At 40.0% G+C, this 26,582-nt stretch overlaps 1 protein-coding gene and 1 long non-coding RNA gene across 3 annotated transcripts in view; both read left to right on the forward strand.

Annotated features, from left to right (window-relative positions):
- Positions 1 to 4,468, forward strand: part of LOC123770465 (uncharacterized) — a 99,290-nt gene extending 94,822 nt beyond the window's left edge. For both annotated transcript variants that reach the window (XM_069330764.1, XM_069330763.1), the window contains one exon: positions 812 to 4,468. In XM_069330764.1, coding sequence (XP_069186865.1) covers positions 812 to 2,780 — 1,969 coding nt within the window. In that variant the 3' untranslated portion in view covers positions 2,781 to 4,468. The remainder of the gene's footprint in view (positions 1 to 811) is intronic.
- Positions 4,469 to 9,166: 4,698 nt separating this feature from the next.
- LOC138368228 (uncharacterized) lies at positions 9,167 to 25,929 on the forward strand. Its single transcript, XR_011229546.1, has 2 exons — positions 9,167 to 13,488; positions 14,325 to 25,929. It is a non-coding gene; the product is annotated as an uncharacterized lncRNA (long non-coding RNA).
- Positions 25,930 to 26,582: the final 653 nt, after the last annotated feature.

The following is a 26,582-nucleotide window of genomic DNA, read 5'->3' on the forward strand; positions in this document are numbered from 1 at the left end:
GACCGGGCCGCAGGGACACTAAAGCCCCGAAATCTTCTCAAGATAACCTCGAGATAACCACACCTATACATATAAAATGTTTCCTTAAAATGTATCCTTGTGCTTTAATGTTTAGCAATACAGTACAATACATCACATTTTTAATAGACTGGCCGATTTCATAAAAAATTCAACGTATTAGGTGAAAAGATATGATGGTGTGTGAGCCCGAGTGAACTAGCAGCCTCATTTGGAGCAGCATATGATGTTAATTGTCATGTTTGTTGTGTTGTGTAGGGAGCTGGTCGGCTGAGCAGACAGCACGCTGGACTTGTGATCTTGTGGTCCCGGGTTCGATCCCGGGCGCCGGCAAGAAACAATGGGCAGAGTTTTTTTCACCCTATGCCCCTGTTACCTAGCAGTAAAATAATTACCTGGGTGTTAGTCAGCTGTCACGGGCTGCTTCCTGGGGAGTGGAGGCCTGGTCGAGGACCGGGCCGCGGGGACACTAAAGCCCCGAAATCATCTCAAGATAACCTCAAGAAGATAACACTATTAAAGCAACCAATCTCTTATTTGATGTGTACCGTGTCTTGTTTTACATAGGCAGTTACAGTATTAATTAAAAATGTCTGTACATCACAGAATTGTTAAAGTACATCTTGTAATTAAAATTTGTAATCAAGTAATCAAGGTAAATGATGTGGCGGGTCGTATTCCGGGGAAAATTAGGATTAAGGTCCTGCCCAGAATGCTATGCATGCTAGTGGCTGTACAAGAGTGTAACAACCCTTGTATATATAAATAAATAAAAAGGTTTTTGCTTTTTCAGGTTTCACAAATGTCTATCTATTGGAATGGAAAAAGGCTGGGTAATGACAGAAGATGAGCGCCGGAAGATGATGCAACAACGTCAAGAGAAAAAGACGAAAGACGACCATAAGAAACACGTTCCGTCCAGCAGCAGTACAGATAAGTACAACTTGACTGAAGAAGATCGGACAGAGATCTCGATTATTGTCTCCTTGTATAAAAAAGCCTACCAAGATGTCCCATACGAAGAAAGTGACCCACAGGAGGGAGCATCAGGAGTAATGTCACCATGGATGACATTTTGTAAAAGAATTGGTTATTTTTTTTCTCTCTTCCGTGAATTTGCCGACCTTCCGAGCAGTGACCAAGCACTGCTCCTTAAAACAGCAATTACCTCAGCTTGCATTATCATGGGATCTGTTGTGTATGATTCTAATACTGGCAGGTGGCCAGGGAAGGCTATATCTAGAAGTGGCTTTGTACCCAATGTCACTTCACAGAATGTGGAGCGTTTTGTGCCTGCTGAACTTATGACACGTGTTGAACAATTTTTTCGAAAGTTTCAGCAAGTTTGTCCCGATGAAACTATGGCAATGATACTCATACTGGTGGCCCTGTATTCCCCTGAATTAATGGGACTGGAAGCTAAAGATACTATTCAAGGTCTGCAAGATCGATATACACGTATATTACAGAATTATGTAGGATGGAAATACAAGGAGCAGTCAACCCTAATGTTTGCCAAAGTTATTGTATCCCTTGCTGATATTCGAGAATTAGCTGAGCGTACAAGTCAGATGCGTATTCAGCAGGGTGTTGCGTCAAATATACCTTGCCTGTCCTCATTCTTGCCAAAATCCCAGTCTCATGCGTCATCTGTATCACCGATGGAAACCAACGAAGAAGGAAGTACAATTAAAAATGATGATGCAGAACATATACTTGTTAAGGAAGAAGACTGTGATCTTGAAAGTGATAATGCACTCAATACGGCAGCTGCCCAAAAGGTTGCACGACTGGAAGCCACAGGTGGAGCACGAGATCACACATACCAAAAAATAATGCAGAAGATCATGGATCAGATGCATAGTTCCTCCATACATTTGCGGGTTCCATCTCTCCTTCCTTTTATCATCCAGATTGTTAAAAAAGTTGGTGCTGGGAATACCAGAACCTCTTCTAATCCTTTATCTTCTGCTGCTCCAAAAACTAACAAGATGCAACAGACCAAGCATCACCGAATAGGCTCCAAGCGCCGTATGGTTGAAGTTAAACAAGAATGTGTGGATGAAAGCTGTGATACTCAGGATTTACCATCTCCTGGCCCAAGCAGTGCTCTGCTGCCGCCTTTGCATCCTAGTCCTCTTGGCCACTTTAACCTGCAACCTGAGCCTCACCTACCTCTTGGTCAGCAGCAGTTTCACCAGCTACACCAACATCAGTCCACACCATCTCCCCCACATCCAACAGTTGGTTGTACGTTTCCACTGTCTCCAATGGAATCTACCGATTCTTTTGATATGCTCCCACCCTCACCTCTACATACCTTGAATATGAGACTGTCTCCACTCCCAGTGTCATCTCCACATGGCCCTGGCCATTCAAATGACATGGTGCCTCTGCAGGTCACCCACATGGTTCCTGTATCATCATACACTCCCCCTGTTGCTATTCCATCCCCTAACATTCTTGTTAAAGAGCCTAATATAGTACCTGTGGCAGAAATGCCATTACCGTCACCAATGGCTGCTCCTTCTCCATATTCAGACACGTCGAGCTCCTCGCCAGAAAGTTCCCAGTCGCCGCTCACCGAGCTCTTTTCAGAGGACCTTTCAAATGTAGAAATAGATGTACTTACGCAATTGCTCGATTACGTTTCAAACATTGATAACTTAGATAATGTGAGCTCACTGAAAGAAATTTTACCACCCCATCTTCTCAGTGAACTTCAAACAAAACTGTGCTCATACTCATTAAAACACGAGTAGCAAAAAAGGATAGAGATTATCGAGTTATTGAAACTTGAGATTCCTATCCCCTTCACGCAGGAAGTATATATTTGAGCGCCATCGTACCACGGGCTGTTATCAAAATATGTGTAAAGTGTATTTTCATTGTGTCGAGTACAATTTGTATTGTGTTCTTGTTTATGGATGCTTTCAGATGTATTAAGCATACTTCCGAGGTTGAAAAAATAAATACATTTGGTTAATAAAAAAGAAAAGGATTAGTGGTATTGTGTGCATTAGACAAGCTGTGAGAGTTGAAAAAAAGTATAGTATTGAAGTATCCATAAAACTTTTACAGCAAGAAAAATAGAGTGTTTTGAAAAGCTACATTTATGAAACCAGCCTCATATCAGTCCTCATAACCAATTTGTGACATCATATGCATGCCCATTGATGTTTTGTGATACAATATACATCAGCCTGGGAGCTGAAGAGTATGATTCTAATAATCAAAATGATCATCTGGAAGTGTTAAAAATAACTGCAAGGATTATCAAGAAAAATTAACGGTTGCAATTAAGATCACATACCTTGCTCTATTATTGCAATTAAGATCACTTGCTCTATTATTGCATGATATATGCAGACAACACCTCCGTACGACAAGTTTTCCCAAAAAAAAAGAGTTGCAAAGTGTTATAAATAGAATTTCATAACACCCTATACTTCATTACTAGATCATTATTCATGCCTGCTCATGTCAAGCCTATTTAATAATTGGGGTAAGTGTTGTGATCATTTTGTAACTGGACAAAAGTGTCTTTACAACGAGGAGAGTGAGAATGAATTACAGTATGACTGTGTAAGATTGTCTCTTGCATCATCCTTTCCTTCAGTAGCTAAGTCGACTTTATATAAGCAGTCGCTGTGCATGTAGAGCCCAGTCGTGTAATGAAAAGAAACGCCAGGTTTTTGCTTGCCAAACAGGATGTGTACGTTTAACAAGGTAGGTTCAGCCCTTTGTTAAGAGGTGTTGATCCCATTATTATTTTATGAGGGACCATCTGAGTCTCGGTACTTTTCTCTAGCTCGTCAGAGCAACCCGTTCTCTCAAGTTGCCTCTCCGTTAAAAATGCAACTGTTTTGCCTAACCAGAAATCTATGAACCAAAGCATCCCACCAAATCTTTCAAGGTTGATGTATAGAAAACATCAATATTATGGTGCTTTAATTTTGACTAATATGACACATTTTAATGGATTGGTCAATTCATACAAAATGCGACATATTAGGTGAGAGGACTGGTTGGTCAGAGAGCTAGTGCCAGACTGGGTGTGGCTTGCACTGAACTGGCATTTCCGTTTTCATCAGAACGTTTAATACGCGACATGGGTTGTATGACTGCGTTGTTACTTCAGGTGAGTTTCACAAAATCATGTGAATTCACCATAGCTTCCAGGGAGTTTCAAGCCTTATTGTGATGTAAATGAGGGATCTATATGTATGGGGAGATAAAGGGTGATATATTTATTGAAGTTAAAACATTTAAATATCTATATACATTTTGAAATTGCTGTATATTTAATTGCAGTGCAATCCAGTTGTTGCTCTAAGAGAAAGCAAGGAATGGCAAAGTAAAGGTTATTGCTCTGAAGATGAAAAGCGCTGAGAAGACAGTTTTCATGGAAATAAAAGTACAGTGAGAGTTGTCTTATGCAGAAAATAAATTACAACAACGTGGTTGAAGAAAATAGCCCAACCTGCACATAGAAAATGTATATGATGTTGTTTCAGTCCACCGTGAGCTGAAACATTATCTTATGTCTGAGTTGTCTTAGGTTGGAGCACGGTTAAGGGAAGTGGAATTTATGCACTTTCAATCATAATGGTGAAGGTATCTAGTATATCAAGCTTTTTGACTTTGAATTAAAACATGGAATGCTGCTTATCAGCGGTTGTTCGTACTGTACTAGTTTCTTAATTAGAAATTCCAGCCATAACGAAAGTTGATATCGAAACTACAGTATATTTTTAGCGCTTAATCAATCAGGTTTTAAAGCACAGAGTAGACTAAACAGTAAATTGCCATTGACGCAATATTGTGTTCGATGTGCAAGTTGTTTGGTTTAATCTGGCTAAGCACTACAGTATAAAGCTTGACCAGTAACTTGATGGTCGAGTCTCACCCTCGGCTAGCACAGGCCATGGTGTTTACCTCGCCAGCAAGGCCTACTGGTATATGGTACTGTATACCGGTACACATAACCAGAGAGCTGTTGTGCTTTCTCTCCGTGATAAACCAATCTGATTTTTTTAACGCTGTTGAAACATTTGTATAGGAAACAAATATGGTTATATTGGAGTAATTAAATTAAAATAATGAAGCTTGATGTTTGTCAGGAGCAATAGCCTCTAGTTTTTAAAGCTATCGAACACATGGAATATGGAGCAAGTTGCAGGTTCTCTTGTATTTGGTGACGCGAATAACCTCGAAAGATCAGGAGATTTTTGAAGTGGCGTAACATGCATAATTAAGAATGAGATGTTTGTAGTTGTGTGACAATATATATAGCATTCATATATGTTAATGTTTTAAACATTGTTGTCTAAGCAGAGGTGACTAATTCAGCATCATTCCAGTGAGTTTTATTATGAGTTACAATAGCACATTGTTCATAGTCGTCTCTCCCACCTGGTTTGTTATTTTGAATAATTGACTGGCTACCTGCCTCCTACCTCACGCTTCAACTTTACTCTACACATCAAGGTCTACCTGCCTAAATGTTTTTCTTTATATTTTAATTTATAATACAGGGAAGCTCTAGTTGCCTTATTTGCTTACAATCACTTGATTATAATCATGAATATTTGTCCAAATAGTTCCTGCTGTAAGCAGTTGTATTTGACTTTTCAAAAAAGTTTATGTTTTGGGTCTTCATGAAGAGGGCGGTCTCGGTGAAGTCAAACGGTTGTATTAAGTTGACAGTGTGTAACACTGGTCAAGATGATTATTATCATTACTCATTGTGACAATTCACATTTATATGACCTTATTTTAAGGTCAATAATTGCATCGTGTTTTATATAGAGAAAATTAGTGTTATGTTGAATTAGTTTGAATGTGGTTATATATCTTATTTCCCCTGAGGTAATTACGTGATAAGAGTTTTTACACAATAAAAACAATGACAATGTACATGAAATAATTGCCTTAAAAAAAAATCACAGAGCTGCCATCATTATATTTTGTGTCTGTGACCCCCTTCTGAATGGGTAAAAACCCTAACCTTTTGCGTAATATGCGTTGTCTTGTAGAGAACTGTAGAGAACGTGATCTCTTATACACAGAATTGCATGGTAGACTCGCATATTCACCAAAAAAATATGGTCAATATGATATTTTGACGACAGGTCGTTTTCCGGTCTAGTAGATTTATACGGAACACTCTTTAACTAAAATACCTAGACTCTTACAGCACCTTTCAGGCATGGTAAATGTTGACTTAGAACTTTGAAAAACACATTCAATACTAACATGAATTAACATTGTAATTTGTTGTGTTTATGGACTGGAAAAGCTAGTGAAAGTGTACTTCATGTATGTACGAGCCGGATGTTGCTAAATATAGAATTTGTAGTTGCTACATTGAGGATGAAAATAATTTCATGATAAAAGTGTGCTTCTGTTATGACTGTGTTGCAGGCAAGTGTAAGTGTTGAGAGCAAATTAAGTGTAAGTGTTGAAAGTAAAGTAAGTGTGAGTGATGCAGGTAAGAACATGTGTTGAAGGCAAGTGCAGTTATAAGTGTTGCAGGCACGTACAACAAACAATCGGAAAACAACATCAGCATCAGCTGCTCAGCCACCTACAACACCCTGAGCAGCACATGAATAGTTTACAGACATTTTAGTACGGCACATTAGTATCAGAGGGTTCCTCATTTAGAACGAGAGTGTTGGCACGACTTTCCTGAACTCCCCTTAGTGACAAGTACAAGAAACATCGTAGGCGGTGACTTAGTACAGTGTATACTTTCTTTAAGAAGAAAGTGTCTTTCAGTATACATACAGTGTCTTTCTTCAAGAAGTGCCTCGCCAACTGGGCTGTGGTGGATATGTGGGCCTGCGGGCCGCTCTAAGCAATAGCCTGTTGGACCAAACTCTCACAAGTCAAGCCTGGCTTCGGGACAGTTTTGGGAAGTAGGAAGACTCCCCGAACTCCATCAAGAAGGTATCAAGCAGATATACAGGAGCGATTCACACTGTAGTATACAAAAGGGGTGTAAAGTGAAATAAAAACTAGATTACTAAGTACAGTACTGTATAGCCAGGAAGGTTGGTTGTATTATTGTTGCAAAAACAACAAAAATAGGCTTCAAAATAAACAACTTTAGGGCTTCAGATAGTTTAATTGATGAGCATCATCACATCATTGATTTGAAAGGGAGTTTGTTTCTTCATTATTAATATGTTGGCAGTCTTTTTGGAGTTAGCTGTGTATTGTATTGCATTAACAGTTCACTGAGTTTATGTGCATGCTTAGTGCTGGCTCCCTTCCTGAAGCAGGTTGTAAGCCTTACGTAACTAAAACTGGATACTTTTTTCAAGAAGTGCCGCATCAAGCGGGCTGTGGTGGATATGTGGACCTGCGGGCCACTCCAAGCATATTGGATCAAGCTCTCACAAGTCAAGCCTGGCCTCAGGCCAGGCTTGGAGAGTAGAATAACTCCCAGAACCCCCTCCAGCAGGTATCAACTAGTTTTTTCTGGAACATGACCCACAGGCAGTTTGCAACCAGGTTCCCAATTATGGTTGGGTTAACAGGGGGGGGCAACAGTTAACCATAGGTACCCAGGTGCCCCTCCTTGCCCAGGACACTTAATACTGACTTACGAGGTGTTGAAGTCGTCCAAAGAAATGCAAAGAAGTTTAGATTTTGGTATGAAATTACACATGAAGGTAGTCACAGAGATATTACTAGTGTAGTTCATGGAATGGTAGCAGGGCACTTGTGGTGTAGTGGGGTGTGTTTGCCTGCCAGCCTCTCCTCTCGATTTGCCACACTATACAAAATACAACGTCCAAAACTAACCGGAAACACATGAACCAGTCAATGCATAGAATATGTTGATTTTTGTGATTTGCTGCTTTACATAGTACGTTGCATTTAATACATTGGCTACCATAACATACCATAACGACACTAGTCGAGAGGACGGGCTGGACCTGCAATGAAATAATGCATGCTTGTAAAGGACAGTTTGAAGATGCCATATACCATGAAGGAAATTTTCATATCCATGAGGATGAGTTGTGTATGTTGTAGCTGACTCATCTGGTTAAGGAGTACATAGGTACCTTACCTTGAGGTTACCTTGAGGTGCTTCCGGGGCTTAGCGTCCCCGCGGCCCGGTCGTCGACCAGGCCTCCTGGTTGCCGGACTGATCAACCAGGCTGTTGGACGCGGCTGCTCGCAGCCTGACATACGAGTCACAGCCTGGTTGATCATGTATCTAGGTAAATGGTATAAATATTGCAACTTGTTTGTATGTGGGTGTTAGCAAACCTGTTTCTTCTGTTGGTACAGAAAGGATTGGCACTAAATTATTATGATTTAAAGCTGTTGTTAGGCTTGGTCGTGGCAAGTGTGAGACTACCTGGCACTACAGACTGTTGTACCCCGTGGTATGAGCTGTACAAGCTGCTGTATCCCAGTATGAGCTGCTGTACTCCCAGTACGAGCTGCTGTACTCTCTTAGTACGAGCTGCTGTACTCTCCCGGTACGAGCTGCTGTATCCCAGTATGAGCTGCTGTACTCCCAGTACAAGCTGCTGTACTCTCCCAGTACGAGCTGCTGTATTCTCCCGGTATGAGCTGCTGTACTCCCAGTACGAGCTGCTGTACTCCCAGTACGAGCTGCTGTACTCTCTTAGTACAGGCTGCTGTACTCTCCCGGTACGAGCTGCTGTACTCTCCCAGTATGAGCTGCTGTACTCTTGTTGTACAAGCTGCTGTACTCTCCCGGTACGAGCTGCTGTACTCTCCCGGTACGAGCTGCTGTACTCTCCCGGTACGAGCTGCTGTACTCTCCCAGTACAAGCTGCTGTACTCTCCCGGTACGAGCTGCTGTACTCTCCCGGTACAAGCTGCTGTACTCTCCCAGTACAAGCTGCTGTACTCTCCAGGTACAAGCTGCTGTACTCTCCCAATACGAGCTGCTGTACTCTCCCAGTACAAGCTGCTGTACTCTCCCGCTACGAGCCACTGATCTCGAAAAACTGAGTGTGCTATACTAGTAATTCTGTAGTCTCTTCATAAATGAAGAATAACCATAGAAAATGACACAGTGGGGGTGGTAAACTAAATTATAACATATATAATTGAATATATATATATATATATATATATATATATATATATATATATATATATATATATATATATATATATATATACACACACTGTATTAGATGAATATATTTGCAGATTTATTTATAAAGTATTTTACTATTCTTAAAAATTTTAATGTTATAGGAGAGAGCATTTTGTTACATAATTCATTATTCTGCATTTCCATTTCCCATCTATCACTCGCGTGCTAATTATATAGTCCAGCAGGTTTATTAATAAGTTTTAAAAACTTAATGTCAATTTTAATCTGAATAATCAGAAGTCAATTAAAATTTAAGAACAGCAGTATAAATGGGTTATAATATAACGGAAAAAATAGGTACAGGGCACTTATGGTGATTGTGACGGTGATTGGCAGTGATTGTGACAGTGATTGCGATGGTGATTGGCAGTGATAGTGACGGTGATTGGCAGTGATTGTGTTGGTGATTGGTGGTGATTGTGACGGTGATTGGCGGTGATTGTGACAGTGATTATGTTTGTGATTGTGACGGTGATTGCCGGTGATTGTGATGGTGATTGGTAGTGATTGTGACAGTGATTGTGTTGGTGATTGTGGTGGTGATTGGGATGGTGATTGGCAGTGATTGTGTCATGAGCTTCTAATAGTTATATTATAACCACATAATTTTGGCTTTAACAATTACGTAGTTAAAACTAACATTGTCAATTTGGCCTAATATTGCTTTAAAACTATATACACATTGCATTTGTTTTTGGCTATTACTGTAGTGTATTTCTGAAAGAATTATGTGGCAAAATGCTGATAAGTGAATGCCTAGCCTGTCCCCCAGGCCGGGCTCGGGGAGTAGAACTCTCGAAAACCCTTCCCCCCGGGGGTATGCTCCAGGTACACAGTGTCCTACAGTAACATGTTATTTGTCCATCCTCTAATGCAAATGTATAGTAACTGTAGCTACCGTGGATGGAATATACAAAAGGTGCACTCTTGCACACTAAAAAGAAAAAAAGGGAAAAAAATCCGTTTTATACAACAGTACTGGGTATTTATTTTCTTTATAGGACCTGAGAAAGAAGCCAAGAACCAAATCTAACCTTAGAAGTAGGTGTAAAAAGAGATCTAAATCTTTTTCGACTTATAATAAAAGCCTCTCAAACAATAATTACAAATCCCAACACAGCTACCAAAGAAATAGTCATCCATAATTTACGTCTCGACAAATGTGGATAGTTCTTGAAAAAGCTATTTCAATATTTTTTAGGCCTAGTATAGTTAATATATGTACTAAATTAGGCCTAAGATTGTGAACGCAAGGCCTACGAGTGTATATATTTAGTCCTGTGGGAGGTTAGGTTCATGGTTAGTCCGTTTCAGTTTCTGTGACTCTGATTTCCATTGGCACAAACAACAGAGTTTTATTAATGGGTACCAAAGTCTACATTTTATATGTTCCAGCTACAGTAGCTTTATGGATGATAAAATGTTGGGGGGACATGTTGTATTTGTGCAGGCGAGGAGTCACAATAACGTGGCTGAAGTATGTTGACCAGACCACACACTAGAAGTTGAAGGGACGACGACGTTTCGGTCCGTCCTGGACCATTCTCACAATCGACTTGAGAATGGTCCAGGACGGACCTAAACGTCGTCGTCCCTTCACCTTCTAGTGTGTGGTCTGGTCAGCTTGTTGTATTTGTCATTAAGTGACACTAAACCCCAATCAAATATCTCTTATAGCAGTACTTTGTGTTCCTTCAAAGACAGTGTCCAAGTTTGTCATTCTTACCAGGTGACAAGTGGAAGCCTTCTCTGTTATCATGCAATATTGGCCGTCACTCAGCCGTTACTGGTAGTCTGTCGTAACGTTGCAGGCTGTCCATCGTCTGGTAGTCAGTCGTAACGTTGCAGGCTGTCCATCGTCTGGTAGTCAGTCGTAACGTTGCAGGCTGTCCATCGTCTGGTAGTCAGTCGTAACGTTGCAGGCTGTCCATCGTCTGGTAGTCAGTCGTAACGTTGCAGGCTGTCCATCGTCTGGTAGTCAGTCATAACATTACAGGTTGTCCATTGCCTGGTAGCCAGTCGTAACATTTCAGGCTGTCCGTCATCTGGTAGCCAGTCTTGTAACACTTACTGACATACTTTACCTTGTTTTGTAACACTTACTGTCACACCTTGTGTTGTATCACATTACAGGCTGCCCATTAACTGGTAGTAAATCGTAACGTTACAGGCTCTCCATCAGCTGGTAGCCAGTCAATACATTTACCATGCTAACTCTCAAAGAGCCACCGAGTATGGTTGCTTTACCACACACGGAGGTAAACAGAGGGCAGGCACCCTGTACAATACAGATGTAGCAGTGTATGAAAATGTATATAGAGTGACGTTTTCATGTATGGTACATACTTAAGTACTTTTGATGGATATTAACGCACGTAGAGAGATGATTAGCAGGAGAATGCTGCTGTTAAGATGGGGTGGTTTGTGGTTAGGTTACTGGCTTAAATAAGGAAGAAATAAGTTATGGAGACTATTTACAGTGTGGTCCCAATTATCGGGATAAATTAGTGCCTCTCAACGTCTAGAAAACAGAAATTTGGATAAATGAAGATAAAATTGAAAGCTAATACTTTATCAATATTAATTTTTTATATTTATATTATTGAGTGACACATGAAAAATAGGTCTGTAATAAGCATGTGTTTAAAATACCTGTAAGAGACATGCACTAAAAATGCCTGTAATAGACAGCTTCTAAAAATGCTTGTAATAGACAACTGCTAAAAATGCCTGTAATAGACACATTCTGAAAATACTCTAATAGACATATGCTAAAAGCACCTGCAACAGTTTTAATAGGAATGCCCCAATTTATATGCAGGAAATAATGAATTGTGTGTGATATTTGTTGCAAATAAATGTCTGCTGCCACTGACTTGCACCAAATCTTGCTGGGTAAAGGGGTTATAGAACTGGATAACCCGAAAATCCGGTAATTATTGGTGCCGATAATGAAGGTCCCACTGTATTCATTTTCGTTGTATGTGCAGCTTGATGAGCAGGGAATTACTGTACCTAGTTTTGAAGTTTGGTCGTTGAGTGTGCGGAGTCACCTTCAGTGTGACATTGTCATGATCGTTGAGTACGAGGAGTCATTTTTGGTGTGACAGTGTCATGATCGTTGAGTACGAGGAGTCACCTTCAGTGTGACAGTGTCATGATCGTTGAGTATGAGGAGTCACCTTCGGTGTGACATTGTCATGTAAACCATAAATTAGCTGTTGTCATGATGTTTACAGATGTAGTGGACAGATCACTGTATTTATAAGTTATTTTAATAAAGCTGTATACATGTACTTGGATGTAACAGAACATGGCTTCTTTACATCAACTACACTTTATTATTTACTAAAGCATGTTAAACATTTCATATATGAAAAAGCAAACATTATTGGCCTTAATCCAAGTGTAAGTTCAAATTATAATGACTCAGGTTTAAGGTAAGATGCTTGGTGAAACGCTAATACTTTTATGAAGTTGTGTGAGAGCCGAACATGTATCATCTCCGTATGATCTATACTGCCCTGACACAATGATGAAAAGCAAGTATATAATCATCAGGCATATATATCCATAGAACTTGCTGTAGGAAGTTACCCAGTGGGTACAATATCCAAGAGTAATAACGCCAGTTCAGTGCTGAATCGGTGTCATCAAAGTTGATTCAATGCCAACCCATTGGGTAGTTTATACGGTCTGACCAAAGGTTACGATAAGAGTGCGGTACATTGTCATATTCCAGATTCTTGAATGGTCAACATGAAATATAATACTTTATTGAGGAAGTTTTGAGGCCTTAAGATGAGATTGAACCGGCATCCCTGGAATCCCCAGACACGCGCACTGGCGAGTCAATTGTGTGTGTGTGTGTGTGGAGAGTCCCGGGATGTGGGTTTGATCTCTTATCAAATGAGCTTCATTGTTTTCTCAGAGATTCATCAGGTTTTTTGTGATTTCATCATGCATAATACAGTACTGTACTTGTTTACTTAGTTAGATAATGAATGTCGAAGTGCTTTCCCAGTGGCGAAGTAACCAAGAGTGGCATTCGTTTGACATTGAATTGACATTATTAACCACCGCACTGCACACCTGGTTTCGGCAAAACTTCACAGTGCAATTGTTAAGGATATATTTTTGGTGTTTTTATAAATGTTCAGGGAAAGTTAATGTCAAAATGTTTCCAAACCCAAACATTTTCATTTCAAAACACAAAGAGTGATGAAAGCATTAAAAAAACATTAAGAATATAGCCTAATTAAAAAAAAAAAAAAAGAGCACAATTCTCAGAGCCCCTTAAGGCGCTTTGCGCAGTAATTACCTAAGTGTTATAATTACCTAAGTGTAGCTACAGGATGAGAGCTACGCTCGTGGTGTCCAGTGCATCCAGCTCGTGCAGTGCGGTAGTTAATGCTAATTCAATACGGAATTAATGTCGATGACGTTTAACTGGTGTTGCTCTTGGATACCATGCCAAATGGGTTCCTTTATGCCCAGTGGGTTCCTTTATGCCCAATGGGTTCCTTTATGCCCAATGGGTTCCTTTATGTTTGCCAAGGGCAGTCTGGTTCATTGAGTCATGATCATAACATGTAACATTTAATAGATTTATTTAAAATTTATCATACATTGTATACAAATTTCATAAAATTATAATAGAATATAATACATGTTGTATTTTCATATTTTATTTTATTTAAAAGATTTTTCTCTATATTAAGTTGTTAAAATCTATTAAAACTGACCATGGGTAATAGGTAATTACCCCTTAATGTGATAATGGTAGTTGATAGGAACTCTTAAGTTTTGTCATGATTTACCAAAAAACCATAAATGTTTATTTCAAAAACAAATTAATTTCAAATAAAATTTGTTTAAAAAACAGTTACTCTACTTCACTATTACTTTCAACTTTGGGAATGATGAATATCGACGGATAAATTTGGGAGGTACACGCAAATCATCACACAGATGCCGAAAAAATGTATGAAAATTCATCTTCGCAAATAGAGTGGTAGACGGTTGGAACAAGTTAGGGGAGAAGGTGGTGGAGGCCAAGACCGTCAGTAGTTTCAAAGCGTTATATGACAAAGAGTGCTGGGAAGACGGGACACCACGAGCGTAGCTCTCATCCTGTAACTACACTTAGGTAATTACACTAAGGTAATTACAGATGCCGAAGAAATGTATGAAAACTCACCTTCGCAAACAGAGTGGTAGACGGTTGGAACAAGTTAAGTGAGAAGGTGGTGGAGGCCAAGACCGTCAGTAGTTTCAAAGCGTTATATGACAAAGAGTGCTGGGAAGACGGGACACCACGAGCGTAGCTCTCATCCTGTAACTACACTTAGGTAATTACACTTAGGTAATTACAGGCTGGTAAGTAGTTTGTTCTTTAAGGGCACACACTGGAGTTAAGTTTATCGGAATACAATGTTTTACGAGTGCCGGGGCCCAGATCCGAGTTGGTCATATCGGAGTAGAGTTCGTGATGTGTTATTAACTTTTTTATTTTTTTTAAGCCGCAGCTTTGCATTCTTCACGATATATTTGAGCACAACAGCTGGCAAAAATTGATTTGAATATTTTCTAAGACTCCACATTACTGTATTGTTGTACATTAAATAATTTGATTATAAAAATTTTAATAATGTTACTAAATACATTTTAAATATATATAGTACAGAATTCTAGCTTCATAGTTATAAATGTAATTACTTGTAAATACTTAGAATTTTAAGCAATTCACAACCTACAATGCCCGGAAATGTTATTCTACAGAATATTAGTATTTAGTGAGGCTTGTGTACTTTTACTTGTATAATGAACAAACACCTCTCCAGATTTCAGGAGTCTTGTATACATTGTATTAGAAATGAAATGCATTAATACATGCTCTTGTAATACAGTACTGTAAAATATATTTGATATGTATTTCAGCTTCTTGACCACCCACTAAGGTAATGAGGTCATATAATTGTTATAATCAATTGAAGTTGACCCCTGTTAGATTGCCTATTAAATCCTAATTGCATTTGCTATTACAGGTCTGTTATGTAATATGTATCACATAAGCACAGGACTGCTTTTTTAATACATATGCACATCTACCACCACCACATGCTCAAGTGTACACCAGTTGATTGAAAGTTGGGAGGTGGGACCAAAGAGCCGAAGCTCAACCCCTGCAAGCACAACTAGGTAAGTACATGAGACCAGGAGGGCAAGGCAGGATGTACACAATAGCCCCATTAAAAAGAAAATGCGCAATAGGTACGCTGAGAGAGAACTCTGTCGACATCAAGGGCCCAAGACTTTTACACACTCCCGCTACACATAAGGGGCTTAACTGACCGGCGTCTCACGGTGTTCAAGAGAGAACTCGATAAGCACCTCCGAAGGATAGTGGGTCAACCAGGCTGCGATTCATACATCACGCTGTGAGCAGCCACATCTAACAGCCTAGTTGACCAGACCACCAACCAGGAAGCCTGGTCAGAGACTAGGCCGCAGGGACGTTGATCCTTAAATCACCACAAGGCAAGGTAGGTAAAGCGCCAGAGAGGATAGATTCCTTCTTATTGATGTTTACAGATGACACACATGGAATGAGGGTTATAAAGACAGTGGATAATTGCAAGAAATAGCTAAAAGACCTGGACATATTGCAAGAATTGTTTGACAAGTAGTTGTTAGCGTTCAACTCTAATAAGTGCAGAGTAATAAAGATGGGTGTTTGGGACTGGAACCTGGAGATGAGGTACAAACTGGGCAGGAGGGAGTGCAGACATTACTGACGTCATGTTATCAGACACGAACTGGATAAGTTTAGCAGTATTGGCTAACAAAAACTATATTCAGAAATGTATTATTATCATTTAAAGCTCTGTATACAGGCAGTCCCTAATTTACAAATGGGATGTGTTCCAAAGATGTTTTTCGTAAGTCACTTGCTGGAACTCTGAGCCAGATTTTCCATAGGCAGTAAATGGTCAGTGATGCATTTCCAGACCACTAAAAACCATCACAAAAAAAATATTGACATTGGGCAGCATGCATTCCTCAATGACACTAGTGGAACAATTGGACATTTTTGTACCACCCCAATGTAGCCATGTGGCCATACGGACATAAAAGTGACACAGTTCGTATTACTTAGGACAGCAGAGTGGGTTGATATAGCAGATTGAGATGAAAAGAGAGAAACTAGAGAAGCCATCAGTATCAGGGTGTATTTGGGAACCTCATACTTTCTACTGTATTCAAGATTAATTCTAGTCTTGACCTTATCAAACTTGAAACTAAATTGGAGAAATTCCAGAGCTATTCCTAGACTGATTCTAGAGCTGAGAGAAATGAAATTGCTTACAAAACAGTAATAACCTAGAAAGTTGGGAGCAACACTTCACTACTTACAAAACAAACAGTTTTGTAAGTAGTGAAGTGGTGCTCCATATAATGTACTTAGTTTGTCCAAGCCTTCTTGAAGGCCATGACAATCATCAAAGTTTCTTATCTTCCCTAATAGTTTCTTATCTTCCAGGCTGCGAGCAGCCGCGCCCAACAGCCTGGTTGATCAGTCCGGCAACCAGGAGGCCTGGTCGACGACCGGGCCGCGGGGACGCTAAGCCCCGTAGCACCTCAAGGTAACCTCAAGGTAATAGCTTAGCATCACCAGCAAACCGGGGTTAATTTTTATATTCCTTCTGGTAGATTGTTTATATTGAGAGTGAACATTACTGGTGCTGGAAGTGAACTCTCCAGTACGCCACTGAGAACACTACTCCAGTACGCCACTGAGAACACTACTCCAGTACGCCACTGAGAACACTACTCCAGTACGCCACTGAGAACACTACTCCAGTACGCCACTGAGAACACTACTCCAGTATAATACATTGCCTCTGATTGCTATCCTTATTTTTGTCAGAAAATTGTCCATCCATATCAGAAGTCTCCCTGTCATTCCTCCAATGTGTTTCAGTTTCCAGAACAACTTCTTATGTGGGACTCTGTCAAAAGCCTGGCCTGGCCTCGAGCCAGGCTCAGGGAGTAGAAGAACTCCAGAAACCCTTTTCGGGTATGCTCCAGGTACAGCTTTTTTAGGTCCAGATAAATAGCTCTTTCATGTAAAACCTCTCAGGCTCTAATCATAGAACTAAGCATTTTTGTTACACAGGATCTTCCTGATCGAAAACCATTGTCTGTCTGTTGTTATATCATTTCTCTCCAGGTGTTCTACGCATTTGGTTTTAATTATTTGTTCAGTGTTTTGACCCTTATGCTTGTGTTGTAACCAGTGGCTAGTCATGCCTACATTGTAACTGGTGGCAAGTCATGCCTGTGTTGCAATTTGTGGCTAGTCACATTAGTTGCAACCTCATTCCTGGCATCACCTGGGAAAGGTTGCGATTGCTCCACTACTTTGTTCACCATATATTCATATATTCACTCAGAAAGACCCGGTTGTCTTCACAAATAATTACAATAACCACTCATATCACAGAATAGTCAGTGAATATCCTGTCTGAGAAAGGAGGTGAAAGTCGGAACAGACATAGGCTCTCCTCTTCGGTGGTTCTGAATACCTGCTTATCATCCATACCACTGTGAAAAGGGGGACCTGCTGCATGGGTAACAGCTTCTTCTCCATATTGACCTACCCTGGCTTTGTGCCTTGGAGAGGACACTCCAGCCTCAGCAACCAGAGCTCAACTCCATAGTCTTCCGAGACTGCTGGATGCCTATTACCACTGCTTCTCTAGTTAAATTATTCCGCAACAGGTACACTGTGGCTAGTAGATGGGGCATAAAGAGCTAGACCCAACTTCCCCATCATCACTGATAGCCTCTCAGTAAAAGGCAGAGTAAAAGGTAAAAGATAAACCTTATAATAAACTTTATCTCCAGATAAAGTTGTCAAAACACAAATGGCAGCCTATAATTTCAAGAACAAGGGGCCGTAGAGTTAAGAGGTACAGAAAATATATATATACGAAAGTTCTCTATTTTGCAGAGTCGTAGACCGCTGGAACAATTTAAGCGAGATGGTAGTGAATGCCCAAACCATCAGTAGTTTAAAAGCATCGTATGACAGTTTACTGGGAAAAGGAAACACAACGAGTATTGCTCTCGACCTGTAACTATACTGAAGTAATTGCATTGAGCCTAGTCTACTAACATGCACGAACTGCAGCCTCACGGTTAAGACCATTTTTAGATAAGCATAGATGAAGTCGATTAGAAAATAAATGATTATATATAAGATCAATGTACAGTAGTAAGATTCAGCTAGGAACTGTATTTTGGATGTTGCAACTCGACGGTACATTCTAGCCACAACCACAGTAAATATCCGTAATCTTACCCACACATTAGGTAACTTAACCATAGTTTTGCCATGGTCAATGTACAGTACACCTGTACTGTACATTGGGTTTAAACTCTAATGGGCAGATTCATAATGGATCCCTTCCACTATAGCCAGAATCACATTGCATCTGAAGTTTTCTATTGTTCAACTATTCTATTTATTAGAATAGTTTATTATAGAATAATAAACATTCTATTTTTTTTAGTGCAAACAACAGAAGATATTTTATCTGAATTGCTTGAAAAATATATGATTATTTGTAAAGATGTCCCTTTATTTTTGCACTGAATTCTGGTCTAGCGAATGCACGACCTGACTTCATTACTTCATTATATTTCATGACAACGGAAAATAATGATAATACTAATCTTTTAAATCTTTAGCAATCTAATATTTGGGTTGCATACTTTGGTCACCTTGTGGAGGCTCTTAAGGATCCACATCCTTGCAGCCAAGTGCAGATCAACTATGATATTGATCTATAGATGTTGATCTAAGGATCAACATCCTCGATTATTGCCAGGTGCAACAAAACAAGCAACGGCTCCAAGAAATCTGAGGTACTGTACCTGCATGTACAAAATTGTTGCCTGTTTCAGTGAAGTGTTGCCGGCTGTGAACAAGGACAGATTTACTGGAGACTTACCTTGAGGTTACCATGAGGTGCTTCCGGGGCTTAGCGTCCCCGCGGCCCGGTCGTCGACCAGGCCTCCTGGTTGCTGGACTGATCAACCAGGCTGTTGGACGCGGCTGCTCGCAGCCTGACGTATGAGTCACAGCCTGGTTGATCGACTTGGTGATCATTAGAAAAACAAATCTGCTAAAACAAGACCAAACATGAGATCACTTGGCATGCTGGTACCTCAAGTCCAGCCAGTGGGGGAGGGGGAAGGAGCCATCTAAAGTCCAGCCAGTGGGGGAGGGGAAAGGAGCCATCTAAAGTCCAGCCAGTGGGGGAGGGGAAAGGAGCCATCTAAAGTCCAGCCAGTGGGGGAGGGGGAAGGAGCCATCTAATAATTGCATAGACCATATTGGTTTCAATATTGCACATCTAGTAACTTGCCTTTATTTAAAAATCATATAGTGTTTAAAATTGTATGCATACAGTACTCGAGCAGACTGTATTGTGTGATGAGTCACGCTCGTCTGCAGTATTTGCTGCTAGATGCAGGCGATGAATCACAATAACGTGGCTAAAGTATGTTGACCAGACCACACACTAGAAGGTGAAGGGACGACGACGTTTCGGTCCGTCCTGGACCATTCTCAAGTCGATTGTACTGCTAGATGTCTGGTCCTCGGTTTATATAATTAGATATGCTAAAATAAAGCATCGAATGAAATGGAGTACCCTTTTGTGGTGGGGCCGTCGATAGCTTCCCCAGCTAATTGCTGGCCCAATGGTGCCTTAGAGATACACTAGGCCTCTTGAGACCTGCCCTTGCCTACCACAAGACAAAATCACACACTGGCTCTCTATACAAGGAGAGGGATCAGAGGTCAAGAAAAAATCCAACAAAGCCAGTAAACAACTGTTTGAAGGAAATTAGGTACCCAAAGGTAATGAGACACCTTTGGGTTGCTGCAATGTAAACACATCAAGTGTGTTGTGTCTGACTGCTACCAACACAGGCGAGAGAATCTAGCTATCCAGAACATCACGCAAACAGGTGCACATGCTAGGCATGAGGGAGGTGTCATGACCGAACCATTCCTGGACCCAAGGAACAGGCAACCCCCAGACAAGAATAATCTCTCACTTTATCAAAGGGCATCCTCGGCAAAAAGCACAAAGAACTAAAATACAAAGAAAAACAAAGCTACGCATGATTGCAATATGTTAAGACAAGATATACTGTAGTTAACCACTACTCAGTAGGCCTCACACACTGGAGAAAAAGTTTGTATTACCAAAAAGCAATCGAGGTGACCAAGAGAGGAATCAATTCCTCATCAAAGTAGAACCCGAACCCTCAGTTTAAGTGTTTATAGTGGGACAGGGAAAAACATGCAGAATAACTACCAAGGAAGGGAACCCGAACCCTCAGTGAAAGTGTTTATAGTGGGACAGGGAAAAACATGCAGAATAACTACCAAGGAAGGGAACCCGAACCCTCAGTGAAAGTGTTTATAGTGGGACAGGGAAAAACATGCAGAATAACTACCAAGGAAGGGAACCCTGACCCACAATTGGAGAGTTAGAGCTGAACACGTATAACGTTGGTGATATAACAGACGATCATGAAGGAAAAAAAATAACTATAAAAATAAAATGTACCTTGTCAAACCTAATGCACTGGGGATAACTTTCACCACTTAGCTTAAACACGAAGCCGAGCACAGCTTCGAAATCAGAGATTTCGTAACTACGACCCAATGAGTGTGGGGAAACGATCTGGCGCAGCCCTAGATGACCCAGGCTACTGTCAGTTATGTGTAATGCTGTCAAGTGTTTACACTGCACCAATGATCATTTGCCTTTTGTACTTAATTTTCTTCAAGCAGTTTTTGGTTTGTTATGTTAATGAGTTCTGGCAAGGTGTTGGTTTTGAGTTGCTCTCTGATTCCCAAGTTCCTCTCGCCTTGTAGAGACCCAGATGCTAGTCCCAGATCCCAGTAGGCAAGAGGTGGTCTCGAGAGACCTGGTACACCTCCCTAAGGCATGGCCTTAGGGTAGGGCCTGACGGCTGAGTGGACTGCACTCGGGATTCATAGTCCTAAGGTTCCAAGATCGATCCCTGGCAGAGACGGAAAACAAATGGGCAGAGTTTCTTTCACCCTGATGCACTTGTTCACCTAGCAGTAAATAGGTACTTGGGAGTTAGACAGCTGCTACGGGCTGCTTCCTGGGGATGTGTAACAAAAAAGAGGCCTGGTCGAGGACTGGGCCGCAGGGACCCTGAGCACCGAAACCATCTCGAGGTAGGCTAAGATTTAACAAAAATTACTGAAAGAAAATGGAAATAATGGAAAACATAAAATTCAACAGAATCACTGCTATTAAAAATGTATACTGTGTATGAATGGAGGGGCGTACACTACACATACACTACACATACACTACACATACACTATACATACACTATACATACGTACGCAAACATGTGTGTGTGTGTGTGTGTGTGTGAAACCTGGAGTGGAACTTCACTTCAACTCCATTCCAGGTTTCCAAGGCCTGGCGCACAGCTCTGTGCTGATGTGCAAAGCAAAGTATATGAATTATTATAGGTTAGAAGCATACTGGCAAATTAATATAAATTCAACAGATTGTTCACAAATTATATAAAAACTTTGTTATATATATATATTGACTAACAAATAGGCACTGCAAGTGCCGATTAAGGGCAATAATTTTGAACTTTCAAACTATCCTAAACATAAGCATTTAAGGGTGGAAGCTTTCTTAAAGAAGTGAATACAGTACTGTACTGTCTTTCCAGCCCGTCCTCTTGAGTTATTGCGTCACAAAAGTGGTGCATTAATTGCCCGAACCTAACCGAACCACGGACCCACGAATAGAAAAAGGCCAGATTCACGAAGCAGTTATGCAAGCACTTACGAACCTGTACATCTTTTCTCAATCTTTGGCGGCTTTGTTTCCAATTATTAAACAGTTAATGAGCTCCGAAGCACCAGGAGGCTGTTTATAACAATAACAACAGTTGATTTGGAAGTTTTCATGCTTGTAAACTGTTCAATAAATGTAACCAAAGCTGTTAAAGATTGAGGAAAGATGTGCACGTTCGTAAATATTTGCGTAACTGCTTCGTGAATCTGGCCCCAGGACAGCCCATCAATTTTGCGAACTACTATGTTTTATGGTACAGTACAATACATATTTTAACATTTGGGGCCTTTAAGCATCAAAATGCGATGTACTATTCGAAAGGACGGGTTGGTATTTCATGCCAAATATTTTGCTCAGTCTGTTGTAACAGTGGAATTATCTACACCATTGTGAATGATACAGAACCCTAAAATTAATTGTGAAGATATTTCCTATAATTTTAAAGATTATTTTTCCTTTTTATGAATCATATTCAGATAAATTTCTGTTATTATGATTGTAGAGTATATTATGAATTTTATTTATCAAATATGAATGTTTAAACTTTTAAAAAATAACGTTGGAACATTACATCAATGATGATAAGCTGACATGACCTCGCCATACTCGTTTATATGGGATGTACAACTTATTTGTTTGTGTTGGCACTAAGTATGATTGAGTTTAGTTTGGAGGATTATTAGGGGGGGGGGAGAACAGTACTTCATCACATTATTACAGATGAAATGACACACTTTAGTTTTTTCTCGAGAGAGAAAACTCATTTTGTATTTCATTACTTGAATGTTATACACACTTGAACAAGATATTATGAGAGGTGTGACATGTCAATCATTCTTTTAAGAATTTCTTTCTATGCTGCCAAGAAATGTTATATTGAAGTTACTGTAAGGTAACAATTGGTCTAGTGGCAAATACTTTCACAGCGGGAAAGTTGAGAGATGAATGCTTTCACGGAGGGAAAGTTGAGAGATGAATGCTTTCACGGAGGGAAAGTTGAGAGATGAATGCTTTCACAGAGGGAAAGTTGAGTGATGAATGCTTTCACGGAAGGAAAGTTGAGTGATGAATGCTTTCACGGAAGGAAAGTTGAGTGATGAATGTTTTCGCAGAAGGAAAGTTGAGAGATGAATGCTTTCACAGAGGGAAAGTTGAGAGATGAATGCTTTCATAGAGGGAAAGTTGAGTGATGAATGCTTTCATGGATGGAAAGTTGAGTGATGAATGCTTTCATAGAGGAAAAGTTTAATGTTGAATGCTTTCAAGCAGAGGAAATTTAGTGATGAAGGCTTTCACAAAGGAAAAATTAACATTTATACAGTACTATGTATTGGCTGGCATGTAGTTCCCACAATGTAGATTGAAGCTGTTAGTAGGTCGTAAGTGAGTTTATTTTATTAACGGTGAGCACACACTCCCCAAGGGAGCAGCAGAGTACAAAGTCAGTAGTGTCCCCCAGCCAGCCACATAGCTACCCGGTACGTAAAAGAAGATATCCCTCTTGGATGTGTACACGTCTTACTGCGTAGCCGTAAGAGATTTGGTGTAAGAGAGACGATCCTTAGGATTGGATCAATGTCGCTCTTGGATATTTATGAGTCCTTACTGTTAAGGGTGCAAGAAAGATGGTCTTTATGATTGGAGTAATGTCCCTCTTAGATACTTGAAAGTCTTGCCGTTAAGGTCATAGAGAGACTTGCTGTAAGAGGCGATCTTTAGGATTGGATTTAGATGTGTAAGAATCAAGCGCTCAGGTTCCTGAAGTAATGCTCGCAGAGGGCTTTCCCGTCACTTTGTACATATGTGAATGCCCTCCTCCGGTACTGTATATGCATTATAAGTTGGTGAATGGCAGTTGACAAGTTTACCAAGATATAAATACACATGAAGGGATGAGGTAGCTCAAGCTATTCTCACCTTGTTATTTGGTGAATGGCAGTCAAGATGTTTAGGGTAGCACTTCAAGAAATAATTTTACTTGTTTGGGTGAATGATCATGGCTCAATATGTTGTGTATATATGGTTTGAAGTCTCAAGAGTGAAGCTATTTTGCATAATATATAATCATAATTATTTGGAATTTGCAGATTTATTTGCAGCATAGTCTGCCAATTAAGGCACTAATTTGATGAACTTTTTTTTTTTTTAATGCGCATATACAGTACAGTACACTCGCAGCATACTTTATTACCGAGACCAAATTCATCCGCATGTTTTGCTCAAGTGTGTACAGTATATATGATAATAGATATATAATTTAGTAGTTTATCACTGGATGTTGTGGAACACTTTGTGTGGTTATTCTCAGCTGTTGGAAGATTCCTCAAGTTTTCCTGTTATCAACTTGCCGCTCTTTTTATAAAAGTAAGACTATTATTCACCCATCAAGACTTGCTAGTCTTGGCTAGCACTACAGACTGCAGTTCAAAAGTTATTATAGGTGTATATAATACATGGTACCTTAATAATACTGATATAGTTGTGCAGGTCTTGGAGTGATGTAAGTTGTTATATGAGTGTGGGCAAGAAAATAAACGCCACAAGAAAACAAACTGTACTTCAGAGATGTTCAGTGGCGGGCGAATCAACACATTGGCCCTCATAACCCTGAGGGCAAAACATGTGTTCGAGTAATGTTTAATCAATGTTATTAATGTTGATTCCTTGTTGCTTCAACGTTGTTTGCCCAGATTTGCCCAGGGAAAAGGCATTTTAACTCTGTAAAGAATGTCACAATAGTATGGCTGAAACAAATAACCCAACTCACATACACACGAGTCCGACTCTTGGACTCGTATCAAGAGTCTAGGACATACTGAAATTTTATCACTTTCATTTCTTTTAATATGTGTGTGTGTTGGGTTACATGTTAACTCTTATATATATAATGTTTTAACAGCTATTGTATCCCTTTTGAAGACCAGAGTTAGTCCCTGCCTGAATAAAAACATTGCACTGTGTAATCTGCGATGACCGAGCATCCGTCACATGAACTTGGAAAATATATTCTCTTATGCTTAGTGTAAAATGGTGTTAAGTATAGTTCCAGTTATTATTTCTGTCAAAAATGTTAATTATAATAATGTCAATATAACTTAACTGTTTATTTCTTCAGATTTCATATTACATTGTAACAATTGCATACAACTGTAATTTTTTCAAGTCTGTAATTATTTTTCTATTTCCTCTAAAGCACTGTATTTCCAGCAACACTATAACTTGCATTTTGGTGTACAATATTTTGGTGCTTGAAAACCAATGGTAATACAGTAGAGTTATTTCCATAATGACGGGTACAGTGTTTCCCAGGCTGGAGGTATAGTTTCCAGGCTGGAGGTATAGTTCCCAGGCTGGAGGTATAGTTTCCAGGCTGGAGGTATAGTTCCCAGGCTGGAGGTATAGTTCCCAGGCTGGAGGTATAGTTCCCAGGCTGGAGGTATAGTTCCCAGGCTGGGGGTATAGTTCCCAGGCTGGAGGTATAGTTCCCAGGCTGGAGGTATAGTTCCCAGGCTGGAGGTATAGTTCCCAGGCTGGAGGTATAGTTCCCAGGCTGGAGGTATAGTTCCCAGGCTGGAGGTATAGTTCCCAGGCTGGAGGTATAGTTTCCAGGCTGGCTTTGTTGAGAAAGAAGAGCCTGATGATGAAGCATATACCAACTCCGCATAACAAGATACTGAGCAAATGGGAAGCTAGGGATGTGTGTGTATATACTATAGCTGAGGCTTGCAGAGTTTCTATATATCAATATAATATATTGAGGAATGTGCTGTGTTGCACTGTGTTACTGTAAACAGTAATAAAATGTTTCCAAGACATAGCATTTTAATATTCTTTAAGATTTTAGTGATAAGTAATTATCGAAAGGTACCAAGCCCGGAGGACTATTTAATATCGTCTGTGTCTCTAGACACTTACAGAGTCCTGTCACTCAGGATGCCAGTACGAGATTAAAAAGACTCAAGACGAGTAATGTCAAAAGCATGAAATTCTCCGAAAGTTTTATCAAGGAACATTGGGAAATCAAGACTAATGAACACCCTGAAAATCATGAGTGATGAATATTATCTTAGAGAAGTGATGGGAGTGTATGACTCGTAAGCACCAATTCTTGCATGTCTCTACGGGTACTTACAAAAAAAGACACTACGGGCTCACCATAGCCCGTGTCACTTGGAACTTTTTGTTCCAGGTAGCGAATCTTTAACAACAACAACAACAAGTGTACTTACAGCATTTACTGTCTTGGTAAGGTAATTATCATGAGAAAGTGCCAAGCCAGTACAACTACATAGCACTTGGGATGTGAGGACAAAGGGAAGGAATAAGTAATTATCAAAAGAAAGCACCAAGCTAGGGAGAATGTAACACCATCAGTGTCGCAGGATATTCGAAACCCTCTAAATATCACAGAGGATGCCAATATGAGAACAAAAGTACACTAGGCAAGCGATATTGAAGGAATCGGA

Source organism: Procambarus clarkii, chromosome 24 (genome assembly GCF_040958095.1).
Source record: "Procambarus clarkii isolate CNS0578487 chromosome 24, FALCON_Pclarkii_2.0, whole genome shotgun sequence".
Lineage (NCBI taxonomy): Eukaryota > Metazoa > Arthropoda > Malacostraca > Decapoda > Cambaridae > Procambarus > Procambarus clarkii.